At 41.1% G+C, this 15,109-nt stretch overlaps 1 protein-coding gene across 2 annotated transcripts in view; it reads right to left on the bottom strand.

Annotated features, from left to right (window-relative positions):
* The window catches only part of grid2 (glutamate receptor, ionotropic, delta 2), a 441,472-nt gene that overhangs the window by 143,997 nt on the left and 282,366 nt on the right, over positions 1-15,109 (bottom strand). For both annotated transcript variants that reach the window (XM_035167013.2, XM_035167012.2), the window contains exon 5: positions 4,883-4,936. In XM_035167013.2, coding sequence (XP_035022904.1) covers positions 4,883-4,936 — 54 coding nt within the window. The remainder of the gene's footprint in view (positions 1-4,882; positions 4,937-15,109) is intronic.

Below are 15,109 nucleotides of genomic sequence, written 5' to 3'. Positions count from 1 at the left end.
GTTGGATTCAAAGTAAAGAAAGATGCTGTGTCTGAAGTCTTTGACGTCAACAATCTTTCCATTAGCATCACCAATTTCTGTAAATGCAGAACCATAAAATAGTGTAATAATGCTTTTTTGAGGATAAATCAATACTATATTGTATGATTTGATATTTTGACGTAGAACATACACATTTTAAATGTATTCATTTGTTCAGTATGAACGTATTTGCGACTCAACAAACCAGGCTCATTAAAGGACCAATCAAGAACATAATCTGGTTTTAATTACGTTTCCCACAAAAATAATATTTGCTGATGTGGTTAAGTCATATATAGAAACATCGTTTTTAGGAGACAGGGTTGTCAAAGCATTAAAATCCCCAAGTTGCGCGGCTTTCATAGGATATCATGCAGTTAAGAGCCAAAATGACAGAAAGGGCTAATCTTGTCTTATCTAATTACCATGCACATCTCCCCTTGGGAAACAAAAAGGCAGAAATGAATGAAGAGGAAAAGAATGATGACGAAAAGAGTGAGAATGGCAACAGGGAAGATCAAGACAGATAGCATAATGGAGGGTGAAAGATTCTGGAGAGAATCATAACGACTGAGGTCAACAGTGGAGTTCCTCCAAACTTAAGTGAAAATGAGTAGCCATGACTGCCCCTTATTATTTCTCTTCCTCATCATCATCGTCCTCCCTCATCCCAAGCAGAACGTAGGAGATAGGGAGAGGAAGGATGATCAATTATAACTGTGAACTCCCCCTCAGTGGGGCTGTCTGACTGCTGGCTGTAGATAAAGCAGAGTTATGACAACCATACAGTGCCCCATCATCCATAATAAGCCACAGGGAGGGAAGAGCACATTCCCACATAGGAATATTCATTCTCTAAAGAACCAGTACTAGAAGACATCACGGATGACAAAACATTACAGCCACTCATCCATTTTAAACACTCCGGCAGAGGACTTCGCATACATGGTGGCAATATTGTGTCCGCATTAGAACAACGTGTGACTAAACTTCAATCCTGATAAGCAGAATTAGGACTTCTTATCGTTTTACAGCTATGTGTGAAGCTTTTCTTTAGATTTTTTGAAGGCGTTTGTGATCTTTAGTACAGTTAAGAGCAAGAGAGAGGGAGTCCCCTTTCCTTTAAGCTCTTTTTGCTCCACCACTTCTCTCTTGTCCTTCATCTCCCTTTCCCTTTCTCCTCATCATTACCAATAAGCTTAGATGGGCCACATTTGTTTTTCCAAATCTCTCTTCTCTCAAAATAATCCAAAGCCCTGCTTGTAAACATTAGGGTGAGATTGGCTGGGCTGAATATCAGTGACTAGTTACAGAATTTAGATCTGCTAAATAGGTTTGCTAAATTAGCTGTGTCCGCATGTTCAAGCCATTCCACTATCACACAATTAGCCAACTGCTCTCTTAACTCTAACTTAGATGACAGTTAAAGCAAATAATGTGTATAACTAATTTGGACACTGACCATCTGTCACAGTCAGATTGACCATCAGCAGCACCATGAGAAATCCTACCCTTGTCGAGGGCCCGTGGACTCGTAAATATTTTACAATCCTTGGTAGGTGGGAGGTCTATGACCCAATCTTGTCTCATTCTCTTGCTATATTTTAAATGACAACATTGCTGTCAACTGTTTAGCATGAAGGGGTGATACTGCAGGTGTAAGGATGTAAAGTAATTGAATTGACGTAATAACATTAACAAGATTTTTTTTTCATTAACACCAGCTTCTACTCTTACCTTCTGTGCAAAGCTAGAAAACTGTGTAATTCACACCTGTGACCTGGCATGTAATGTACCTGACAGTTTTAGTTTTAAATCTATAACTATAATAACACTACTTCAGTGATAATCCACCATTGCTAAAACATTAACAACCGAGCGAGCATTGGGCTGCCAGACAGCATTTCGTCATTGATTCCTCCAAGGCAGCAGGTACAAAGTGTTACAGGCTACATGCTGCTAGACATACTCGCACGCTGCAGAATGACATCTTAAGCCTCTCAGGAAGCTAAGCAAAGAGCAGGTCGCTGTCAGAAGGCCTGGAGAGTGGTAGACAACACCAGATGCCTGACAGGATGCAACGAATATGAAGGGAGTCTATTAGACAGCTAGATGTGACTTTAGCCTACCAGGCACCCGGGTAACGACGGACTGCTCAGTAGGCCGCCTGACAATGCCATCTGCCAAACAAAGTGTATAAAGACAGCCTGTCAGGAGGAACACGTTTCTTCTATTGAGTGGAGTCTCAATTGTTACATCGTGAAAACACATCCATTTCAATCAGGAGTGGCATGACGGTTTCTGTATGAAGTCAGGGACTAATACAGAGTGGCTGTTTTCAATGAGTCTATCCTCGTTTCCACCTCTGATAAAAGGTAGAAACGCTGCCATTTTCATTAATGTGCAGGTGGAAGGCTCATTCTTTTCCCTCACTACCTGAGAGTATTAGCATTTGAGAAAAACAAAACTGAGGGGTTGTCTGAGGCGATATACCTTCATGTAGTGAGACTGACACTCTAAAAGCGAGAACCAGAACAAGAGGATCGGCTGTCCTTGTTGCATTAATGGATGTCATACAGAACAGTGCTGATAGTGGCAGCTACTTCTCTCCTTACATCTGATCTCAGAAAAGTTGTCTGGCCCATGAAGGATCTGACCTGTTGGCCTATCATCTGGTTGTTTACTGCCCCACCTGTTGTCACAACATGATAATGCCTTGGTCAATTTGATGAAGTCTGGGGATTTTAAAGGGAGCAGTACTTTTGCTGATTGAGGATAAAACCTGGGATCTTCATTGGTTGACTTGCTATCGCTAGCTACAAGAAAATATGCTTGTCAGGCTGCGCTTGACTCAGCTGCCACCATTCTGATATAAGTCATAAAATTGTGTGCATTATCAAAGTCATGCACAGATGCATGTAATGTAGAAAGTAAACATACAAAATTATGCTTGTTTCTTTTCTGCATAAATTGTCTTAATAATCTCCTCGGCAAACGTGTGTGACGAAGAGGAGTTAAGATGTCTGTGCATCCGCTTTTCATTTCACAAAGATTTTAATTGCACCACCTTGATGTTTCATATTTACTCAATTCACATACAAGTATGTACATTCAACCATGTAACATAAAGCTCAAGTGCTTTAATTATGTTCTGCTTCCTAATTAACATATTCATATATTTTCCTTTCTGTTAATTCGAGGTGTTGGGTTCTCTGTGGAATACCTGCGATGAGGTCATCCTGAGGCTAGAAAACATAAATCTGCATCATTATTAGTTAATGATTAGTATCTTTAAAATAGAAGGGACATCTTAGATTTTGTATATTTTAAGGGTCGGTTGGAAGAAAGGTCAGAGTGCAGAAAGGTGAAGATGTCCAAGCACGTTGCAGCAAGATGCAAGAGAGTGATCAAGACAGGCAAAATGAAATCATGAGCTAAAACAGGTCCTGCATTTAAAAGAGATTTGCTACTACTACTACTGTCATGTATGTTTTTATCTGCTCCTTTTCTCTTGTCTGTGTGGTAATCAGCTGAATTGCACAATGAGATGGTGTTTGGTGCTGGTTGGCTCCTCGGCTGTGCTTGCCTAGAAGTCACAGCAGACTACTGATGCATGCTAATATTTGTTTCAAACAGACTTTCTTTGCAGAACTGCGGCAAGCAATGAGAACGCTGAGCCTTGTGGCATTTATCAGCATTATGATAGTAAAAGGTTATGACTTAAAATCAAACTGAGGGAGATAGCGAGCGAGAGAGAGAGAGAGAGAGAGAGAGAGAGAGAGAGAGAGAGAGAGAGAGAGAGAGAGAGAGAGAGTAAACTGAACTATTTCTTGTTTTGTACCAAACAAGGTTTTCCATTTTCCCTATTGTAAATATTTTTTTGCTGCTCCTTCAGTACGTGTTCTTGTGCACACGGTTGGGTTTGAGCACCAGCTCATGCTTGTGCGTGAGTGTGTGGGAGCTTGGACTCCCTGCTGGGTTCTTCCAGCTCACTGCAAAGCCCACGGCTACCAAGACACAGTGCATTAGCTATCAGTGTACACACGCATCCAAACATACACACTCACACACAAACACAAACACACAAATGAAGCTGATGCAAGTGGTTTTGTAAAAGGGGACTTCTCGTGAGGCGAGATCAAAGTTGTGCTCCTATTTAAAATCAATATGAAATTACAGGAAACAATGTTAAGGTTTAATTATGTTTCTCTAAGGAGCAATAATCAGTGATTGTGGGACGGAAATGAGAAGAAATTCACAGGACAAAAAACTGTGCACTCTACGGAGTAGAGTAGGGAATCCTAATATTTAATGAACCAACTGATTGGTTTATTTTTGCCTAATGATGACGCATGAAAATGATGAAACTACAAAACAATTTCACATTGCTCTTTCACAACACGCCACAGATATAAACCAATCTGCCACAGCATCTGCTACCACTTTTAATGTTGTGGCTAATCTGTATTTATGCTCATTCAGAGATGTTCTTTAAAGGTCACCTTTGTCATCTCTGAAATTGCGTAGTGTGTGTAAATTGGCTTAAGCGGTGTGCATAAAATATGTAGGATCTTTTTTTGTCGTATTTTTTTTCTCTTGTGGCCCACAGCAGCATGTGCTCTCTAAAGTAAACTAAATTGTCCTTAGTCATCAAGTTATGTGTTATCGGATGAATTGAGAAAAAAAAAAAGAGTCGACAACTTTTTAAGCTCCCCGTTCTCCTTCAAACATCCAGGAGAGTGATGAGATTAGAGGGGGTTCCGGATCAAAAACCATAAATATTCCCAGGATGATTGAAACAATAAGGTGAATTGAAGGAACACCCAGCACAGGATCCATAAATCATTTTCATGGCACTCACCTCATTTATCAGGATCCAGTGACAATCGAAAGCCACCAGGTTGGTCTCCACCACCTGCAACACACACAAAAACACAGCGTTGCATTAAGAGGTAAAATAATAATCAGTAATAGGAATATCATTGGTGTGGGAGAAATCAGCTTTAAATATATGACAGGTTGAAAGATGAGGAAGAAGTTGGAAGACAAGTTTTTTTTGTTGTTGTTTTTAAAGAAAAATCAATCCCTTTAAAACATATTTTCCGTCTTGGATAATGCGATTCTTTGTGTCTGAAGTGTGAATATTTTTGAGAGAACATTATGGAAATGTGCAAAGCAGAAACCCAGTGTGTAGCTTGTATCAAAGGTGCTCAAGTAATCTGCCAAATCGCTCTTCAAACACTGCAGAAATGGCTAAACTTGCTTGTCTGTGACAAAATAACTGCAGAAACTCCCACATAAACTCACGCTTAAATGTCAGCGTTACAACTTTTTTCTCATTAGACAAACCTGTGAGTAGAATTCTCTCTCTCTCTCTCTCTGTCCCTCCCTTTAGGCCCTATTTTAATGATCTGAAGCACAAGTGTATTAAGGGTTTGTCCAAATCCAATTGACTGTAACTAGAGAAAAAAGAAGCGTGCTGCGCTACATTGTTCAAAAAACTTGTGTTTTGACTCTTACTTAATCAATGGGGTGTTTAGGGCACAACAACATACAAGAAACTAATCAGAGCCCCATTCCCCTTAAAAACCAGGTGCACTTGCAATTTGGTGGATTGATATCATAAGAGCAGATTTGCGAGGGAGTAAGAAAGAAGGCTTCTGAGGAAATGCATTGCGCATGTAAGCCATACCACTGTTCCCATTGACTTCAGACCAGGTGTTTGTTGGTCAAGTGTGCAATTGCTCCCTAAGGCCTTAAGACAGCAGCACACCAACACCCATGGGTGCTCAGGTGGGTGCAAGTACATAAAAAAACAGAAGCGCTGGACGGGACAATGACAACTGTGCTTGCCTGAAACTAGCAAAGATGCTTTGCGTAGGTTGTGCGGCGTTTGGTCTCCTTATCTCACACACACTCGGAAAAAGCAAACCTTTTTCATGAATTATTAACGATTCAACTTAAATATTTATGTGTCAACTCTTTACTAGTAGCTACACCATTGTTAAACGTTGCAGCAAGGACACTTGGGGTGGTGCACTGAAAGAGCAACTGCGCACACACAGACACACACACACAGACACACTCATAGGGCAAAAACATTTGGCGCTCCAGACACACCCACTGTACATCTGCACTACATCTGTCAGTACACTAATGTTATAATGTCCATTTAAACAGCAGCAGGTGCTTCTTTTTAGCTCTCTCTCTCTCTAGCTGCTGATTCAAGTGGCTGTTTCTCCTGTTATCACTGAACTCTGTCAGTGTCTAACATCTCTGCTCAATCATTGTCTGTGACCAGGAGGATGTTGAGATCTATTTACTCACGTTACTTTCATCTTCTTCTCACCCCCCCCCTACTTGTTTCTCCTTTTTTTCCAATTCACAACATGAATAAATTAACCGCATGTTATGATAAAAACTATTTCTTGGGGAAGAGATTTTATCAGGGGTGTATCCAGGGGAAGGGCCAGAGGGGGCACTGGCCCCAGCTGAAATATGATGTACCCACGATGGGCCCCCCTCTTTTTTTAAATAAACTAGTCAATTAATAATAAGACTATAAATATGACATTTGCTGAGAATCTTTATTTTCTGAGCTTTTTTGAAGTGCACAATGTGCTTGTACGAGGAACATTTTCCAAAGTATATTCAATGATGTGTGGCTGATAGTTATAGAGCTAACAGTAAACAAACCTTACTGAATCAGGGATGTTGAACTTGTAATTGGCCCCTTTGTTTAAATTGTGGCCCCTTTATAGCCCCTGATTTTAAAAACTAATTTCTTGATACGCCACTGGATTTTACAAGTGTTACATTTACAAATGTAAATAGACAGAAGTGTCAATCTGGGCACAAGGTAAATAACAATAAGTAAGTCGAGCATCACTTATTGATGGTTAAATTAAACACCTCTGAAGATGGAAAAGCATGGTGCCATTTAGAAAAATGTATGTGCAGCAGTAAATACATGTGGTTGTTATTCTCATTTAAACCAAATACCACTGTAATTTATCATCCACACGCCTTCTCTTCTTTTCAATTATCTATATTCATTACACACATTTGACAAAATAATGGTAAGACACATCACTCAATCTGTGTAATTTACTTGTGATAAACGGAATAAGGTTGTTTTTAACTTTGCTTTTTGGACTTTCTCCTGTCAGCACTTGTTTCTACCCCTTCTCCCTCCCGATTCCACCCATCTGCAGTTCTCCTTTCTTATCATCACCTCTGCCGCACTTCTCATCCCGTAATTGCTGCTCTCCTGTACTCGCTCACTTCTCGCTCTGTGCCTGCCCCCTCCAGACCCTCTCCCCCTCCACCGCCGGTGTAAAAATACAGTGCCACTCGTATATCATTAGCTATAATTGTCGAGGTGACTATGGCACCGCGTGTCATAAAACACTTTTTAGCCGTAAACAAAAGGCAACAGCTGGAGAGGGTGATGGAGCATGGCTAATAGTGGTTTAATCTGCCACAGAGTCTCCATAAAACTTCGTCATTTTAACACTGACGGCTTCCATAAAATACAGCCTCTGCAGGAAACATGGCTGCGACACAGAAAAGGGATGCACGGCAGGAAGGAGGATGCAAAATACAAGATTTGTCTTAATTTCTCATGTCTGTCAGCGTCTCTGCTCCTTCTCTTCTTAACACTTTTTTCAGGAACACAGCTGGAAAATAAACTGTTTAAATCGCGAGCATACTTGGGGTTCTTCATCATTTTTTTGATCTCATGTTATTTCTGTCTCTGTCTATTGGAGCACTGCAAAAAAACAGCAACTCGGAGCAGTGGAGGAGGGAGAAAGGAGGACGGAGGTTTGGAAAGCTGTTACTGTCCATCCCCATGTTCCCTTCCCTTGGTGCTCATTAGGAGATTAGTACATGTTCACATAGGATTATTGGTAAATCATGTCATTTTTTAAACATGCAAATGTAAAACCATGTCTGAGTGTGCGCAGGATAATTTCTAAATGGTCAATAAATAAATGTCGATGCGTGTTTGTGTGTATTGAAGTGCTGGCGGATGTGAGCGTTTCCACTTCTCCCATTATGACCACCCTCCGGCAGCCGTCTGGACAGATGTTTCAAGCTAATTAGCGAAAGGGCAGACTCCTAACACTAGACATGACTCCTGAGGGGCTGGAACTGTTCAATACGCTCACTCTCTCATGTGCCGTCTCTCACACACACTCACAAACAGACACACAAGTGCAAACACCGCAAACAGCCTTCTCACGTGGCTGCATGTGTGTGTTTGTCTCCATGTACAAAATTAAAAAAAAACTGTTATGAACTCTGTGCCAACACTGCAGGTGGGCAGGAGTCACCTGGGCACCGTTCCTTCGCGCCTCCACAGAGATGATTCTGACCTCTCCGACCAGCTCCACAAAAGCTTCATCTCTGCCCAGTTCTCGCTTCCTTTGAAGCCAGAAGATCATACAGACAACGGCTCTGTGGTCCGGAACAAATCCAATCACTCAGTGTCAATATGACTAAGCCTTTTCTCAAAGTCTGGGAGCAGACACGGAAAACTAAGACTGATCTGCAACATCGTACCACTGCGAGCGCCAGTCTGGCAAGCGCTTTATCGAGTGGCCACAGTACGGCGAAACACTGTTGTGATCCTGTAATAATCTTCGGCTACCTGTCACTCCTGGAGGAGTCCAACAAAGAGGAAAAATCATTGATTCTGGCAACTGGGTGATGTTGGCTTACAAGAGAGTCAAAGCCTGGGGCTCATACCAAGGCCTGACTTGACAACAGTAGGTCAGATTTAACAATACTACACACACAGTCACACAGATACAAACACACACATCATGTGTTCAAATTGTACAGGGAGACGAGCAATTCCTATATTTTGTTTGTCTTTTATTCAATATGCCTTTATAGCATACAGTATATGTATATGGCTGTTTGTGTCTCTGCATATGAGAGGGTAAAATCTATTAATGCAAAAGCAGATATTGCCTCAGTACACTATGCGGGTAGCTTAAGGAGGGAAAGTGGGTGTTGCTATTGAATAAAGTGCTCCAAATTGAAAACTAGTTGTGTAATTTAATTTCACGCACTATTTGTGATCAAATCAAGCAAATAGCCTACAGCCCACCCTCCAAACTAGGCATATCCAGGCTTCACGCTTAAACATGTGGGCGCAAGCTGCGATAAAACACCCATACATACATTACACAGACAAACATCTAAAAACAGAAGCATGTCCGGCCGCTGTTACGTTATCTGCCCAGAGAAAAGTGCTTCTATTTGCAAAGCTGTGGTTATGCCTCCTCTGACACACTTCCAAAAAATTACCCTGCTATCAACCCTCATCCAAGCGTCCTTCTTGATTACTGTAATTAATTTGGCGTTTCTGTGTCTGGATGCATGGGGGGTGCAATGTGTCTGTGTCTTGAGGTGGAGGAGCAGGATTACTGTTATCATCTCAAACCTTTTCTTCCACCTGAACGCTGTAAGACAACGACAAATATACAGAGAGACACTAGAGTAATGGGGAGAAAGTGGGCATGGACGATGGGGGGCGGCAGAGACAGACAGAGAAGATGCTGATGACAAAGGACACTTAATATATGTGGTTTTGTTAACTGTAATACACAATTTGAATTGTAACCAATGTGTTTTCATTATTGAATTTCCTGCAGATGAAGTTTCGATCCTTTCTTTTCTTCTCCTTGTCTGTTAAGCTTTTGTGCTGCTGAAAAACAGCGAGTCAAGAGGGCGGATTTCATAAAATAGGATGATATTTGTAATAAGACTTTATACAATGAGAAGAATGTGGTGCCATTCCATTGGTGCCTCTGTCCCTGGCTTCACAGTTTGTCTCTCATGCTCTTGATTTCTACATTTATTTGAGGTTTAAGAGATTGAAAGTAGGTACAGATAGGACACAGGTATACTCCCGCTGCAGAATTCAATTAATCAAATCAATTACATTTTATTCGTATCGCCCTTATTCAACAATTTGTTTTTTTCGTATAGGGCTTCAAAGGTGCAACATTCCCTGCCCTTAACCCTCAGCAAGAGTTAAGAAAAACTACCAATTACGTTATTTAGACAATCCTACAGATGATATGCTGTGTGGAGTTTTCTGTCAGAATTCAAAAGGCCGAATCAAAGTTGTAATTTGTTAAATACAAATTATAAATCTATTATTCACACTACATTTGATGCACAAGATTTCCAATCATCTATCAGCAGTGACAGTATTCTGAACACCTGGACTTCACTTTCTCTTCCCTGACTGCCACCATGATTGCACCAATTTCTGTTCTCCTCCGCTCCTGCACCTTATTCCCACTGAAGCACTCCCTTTCATCAATTAGTGAGCTACGTAACCTCTCTGCACCTTCCTCTTCCATTCCCCCGCTCTCGCCTTCCTAATCACAGACTCCTCTCACTGAGTCTAATTTGCATGTCTCAGAAATCTGTTACAAAACACATTAAAACATTACCACCATTCAAAACAAGTGCAGGAGTTTCTTCACTCGTCCTCTCACTTAATTTCCATTCAGCCCGTCTCCCCCATTCACTCTCCCCCTCTCTCCCCCTCCCTGTTTATGAACTGAGCATTTAGTGCATGCTAACTGAGGCATTTTCTCCCTGATACATCATAACTGCTGCATGTCACCACTGCCATTTAGGCTTAATGTCACTTGCCTCACTCACACCACTCCCCCGGTGCGTCTCATGCATGTTTGATTGTGTGTTGTGTGTCTTGATGTCAATGTGTGTGTTTTTGTTTGCATATCTGCATTGTATGTTAGAAAGAACCAATGTCAAGCAGAGGGCATTGCATTATGACACTGCTTTGCTCTATGGATTTAAATACTTGGCAGAGGAGCACTAAGCTCTGACTGATCGAGTGCAAACAAGCATACACACACATAGACACACACCCATGCATAAACGGGAACTCCTCTGGCATGCACACAAAAGCTTGTGTTGCACCACATGCACCCACATAACATCATCGTGAAAATAGATTACATGATAGCTGCTTGTCATATAAACATAAACTCACTCAACGCTCATGTATCTACACATCTGGTCTATGACAGCTGTGACTGAAGCAGTGGAAAATGAAAAATAACAGCTTCGCTATGATTTGTGACCACATGGACACAACTTACTCTTCAAGACCACCAGCCAACACAAAGCAAATACACAGAGCCCAGAATACGCATGTTTAATTTTCAAGATGTCTGTGTTTCCTATCTGAGGGTTATTGCTAGTGAAGACTACTTTGTTGTTAAAGTGACACTCAGCGCCATGTCTTGAAAAACACTAAAATCAAAGAAAATCATAATGGTGGATGGAAACTCAAGTAAGCGATAAATCTATTATAGTGTAGTGAGGCCACTCATGCATAAAAGGAATGCACTAATAGTAGAGTAATGTCATACATTTTGATGAAAGTGTGCAGAGACTGAGTTGGTTGAAAGAAGCATATGATTAATAAATCCATTAAAAACGACTAAGTGTGCTCACAAAGAGATTAGTTCTTTGAAAAAAATAGATGAATGTCTGTGGAGATCTTGGCCACATAAGTGCCACATTTTTTGGTTATTATGTAGTTTCAATTTTTATATTCGTGTGGAAATTTCACATCACCCTGCAAAATAAATAAAGAACAAGTATTACTGCCCTGTGGTTGTATGCCTCCGCCAACCAGTGTAGTTTAAATCAGAACATCGATTATTGAATTTTGACCAGCAAATTCTTATAGTACATCTTTGAGTCCAAGTGAACATTTATAACTAATTTGAAAAAATTAAATCCCTCAAGGTGTTTCTGAGATGTTGCATTCACAATATTTTAAGTTGTTTAAAGTCACAGTGGCATGAACCTTTGACTCCTAAATTTTAATCAGTTCATTCATGAATCTAAGTGAATGTTTGTGCCAAATTTGGAAGGATTCCTTGGAGGTGTTCCTGAGATATCGTGTTCACAATGCAGAAAAGTCATATTGTGTGAGGTCACAGTGACGTTTGACCACGAGAAATTGAATCAGTTCATCCTGGCTGGGATGGACACAAGACGGACGGACAAACGGACAAACCGAAAACATGATGCCTCAGGCAATAGTAGACGAAGTTTTCATTTTCAGGTATGAAGGTGTCTGGTTGACCTTATTCAGCTCTGAGGCTCGATGTGGCAGAGAAGCAGGAACAAAGGGAAACATTTGTGGAAAAGTGTAAATATAATATAAATGCATTTGAAATAGACGTTTTGCAGTGAAAGTATCACATTTAAAATGTAAAAGAAGCTGGAAAAACTGTGACTTTTCTAAACAGCATAACATTATAAAAGGAGATAGTAGCTCCTCAGGAAACAGAGGTCGATGTAATGAAGTCTTAGATGCACTGGACCGTACCATGACATGAGGCAAAGGGGTGTCAAAGGCCTCTGTGATTGCTCCCAAAACTAATAACTCTAAATCACCTCCATTACTGTCTGTTTAATTAGTCCGATCCTGCCGCGGTCACACACCAGTGGTCTACAAAGCCTATAAAGGTGACACTTGTATTCTGGTGGGGGGAAGACAAAGAGAAAGATATTGAATAATGCAGATTGCTGCCGCGTCGTGTGTCTGTGTTAATTTACGTGTGTACGTTTTTTTTCTTCTCTTTTCAGTGATTGCTCAAGAACAGTCTCCGCAAACCCCATTTGACGAGGTCGCTCACTCCGTGTCTCTCTCGCCCGCACATGGACACACGCACACGCACGCCACGCCGACCGAGAGCTGTCGCCCTCAACAAAAGCCACCAGACCTCATCTTGACAAGGTCTTGGCCTGCTCACCCACCCACCACACACACCATCGGCGTTATTGATCAATCACTCACATTCTGATGAAAACAAGGGGGGGGAAAACGGCAGAGTCATTCACTTTTTTGTCCTTTCAGCAGACATCTTTCAGTCACTATATGTTTTCTCTCTTTCTCTCTTTCCCTCCGTTGCCCTCCCTGTCTCCTCTCTTTCTCTTTCTGTCTGACATATAATATAATGCTTGGACAGCAAAGGTCTTTGATAGTATGTGTTGTGATGGCAAAGGGTAACAGGGCCAGCACATGTATCATCTTTTAGCTGTGTGTGTGTGTGTGTGTGTGTGTGTGTGTGTGTGTGTGTGTGTGTGTGTGTGTGTGTGTTCAAAAGTACAAGACGTGAGGGTATGTGTGCACACGTCGGCCTTTCAGTTTATTGATCAAACCGCAGCTGCAAGCACTGCCATACCCACAGTGTATTGGCTGACACACACACACACACACACACACACACACACACACACACACACACACACACACACACACACACACACACACACACACACACACATTGCACACGTTCACCACCACCAGTCCCAGCAAATATGAGGATATGCAACCTGACATTTAGATATGAAAAGATCAATGGCTGGAACAAATAGAATAAGCAGTCTTGATAGGTCTAAGGTAAACAGCTTTGTGTATTTGTGTGGGACTGTGTGTATGTTTGTGTATGTTCTTTATTTGATTTACTATCAGCTTTATTCAGTACTAAAGGGGGAAAGGGCTTTTTTTCCTGCATGCATGTCCATACCCCACATTAAATGTCCATCTACCCATCAAGCTACAGAAGGAATCTGTTTCATGAATCTGCCACAATCTGGATTTAGTGCCCAAGCTTGCATTCTGCATAATGCTTACACATGCCTTTGTTGGTAATCAGATTAAAATATTTAGCATTAATAGGACGAGACAGTACATTAAATAAAGTTATACTTCATTGACAGGACAAAAGGCATTTATGTCACTACAAATACCTTTACTGTAAACATCCCTGACTGGGTCGGATGAATAAACGATTCAAGGTTAAACCTTGAACAATTTATGGTCAGTTAATCCTTGGCTGACTTCAAAGAACTCACTGAAAGGTAACTTGCTTATTTTTTGTGTTTTAAAAGCCTTTGACTTCAGCAGAGGAGGTTGTGTTTTCACCCCGATCCACTTGTTTGTTTATTTGTTGGTTGGTTTGTCAGCAGAATCACAAAAAAACTACAAAAAGGATTTCCACGAAAGTTGGTGGAAGGACAGGACATGGACCAATCAAAAGAGATGTTCATGCCACTCTAGATAAACGGACAGGGGCCTTGCCATAACTATGCGCTCTACTAAGTGCATTTCAAGCAAAGGGTGTTTCCAGTTTAAAAAAAAAAAAGAAGGATGTAAATAAATTATACTACAAAAAGGTAACATACTGTATCTATCTGTTCACAAAACAACTGTTTAGTTGGTACAGGTTCTGTTAATGTTGCTCAAACAGCCAATAAAACATTGGGAAATACTTCATCATGATATGCAATGAATTTATCACCCACTACCATGACAAACTTACACCTGTCCCTTGATTAATAGTCTGCACACCTACTTCACAAAAAGCCACTGGGGCTATAATAGTAAAATGTTTAAAAAGACTGTGCCTGAGATATTTTACACATGGAAGCACAAGACAGTTAATTCAAGCAGAGATGTTTACTCTTCTTGATGCGATATCAGTAAACGTTTAGAAGTAGAATATGAGCCAAAAGACCAGACAATCATCTTTACATTACAGCCTTGTATTTGCCTCTGTAAAACATCTTTACAACAACTGCGGCAACAACAAAAACGTGCGGCATTAGCTCAGTGGCTCGACTGATGGGGGTCATGTCAGTGCAGGTAAAAACAAGCCAGAAAAGAGCAGAACACAGGTGAATTAAAAGATTAACCTGTGCCCTAAAATGTCAGAACTCATACCAACTGAAATTACCTATGTCAAGGTCAGATGAGAGGACTGAGAGGTGGGCCGAGCAAATGTTTGTCTGAGAGTGTGAGAGCAAAGCAGATGGAGATAGATGGACGGACGCAGGAGGAGAAATAAAACTTGTGTGTCTGTGATAAAGAGGTAGAACGAGTGTGTGTTCAGGTGTGCTGTCCGAGCTGCTGAAGTGTTTCTGTAAGCCAGCTCGGCTTCTTCAGGTTGACTAATCCTCCACCCAATATAAAATGATTCCTCGACCTCCTGTGATCTGTATGCCGTCCATCCTC

Source organism: Hippoglossus stenolepis, chromosome 9 (genome assembly GCF_022539355.2).
Source record: "Hippoglossus stenolepis isolate QCI-W04-F060 chromosome 9, HSTE1.2, whole genome shotgun sequence".
Lineage (NCBI taxonomy): Eukaryota > Metazoa > Chordata > Actinopteri > Pleuronectiformes > Pleuronectidae > Hippoglossus > Hippoglossus stenolepis.
This window is presented reverse-complemented; position numbering and strand designations above follow the sequence as displayed.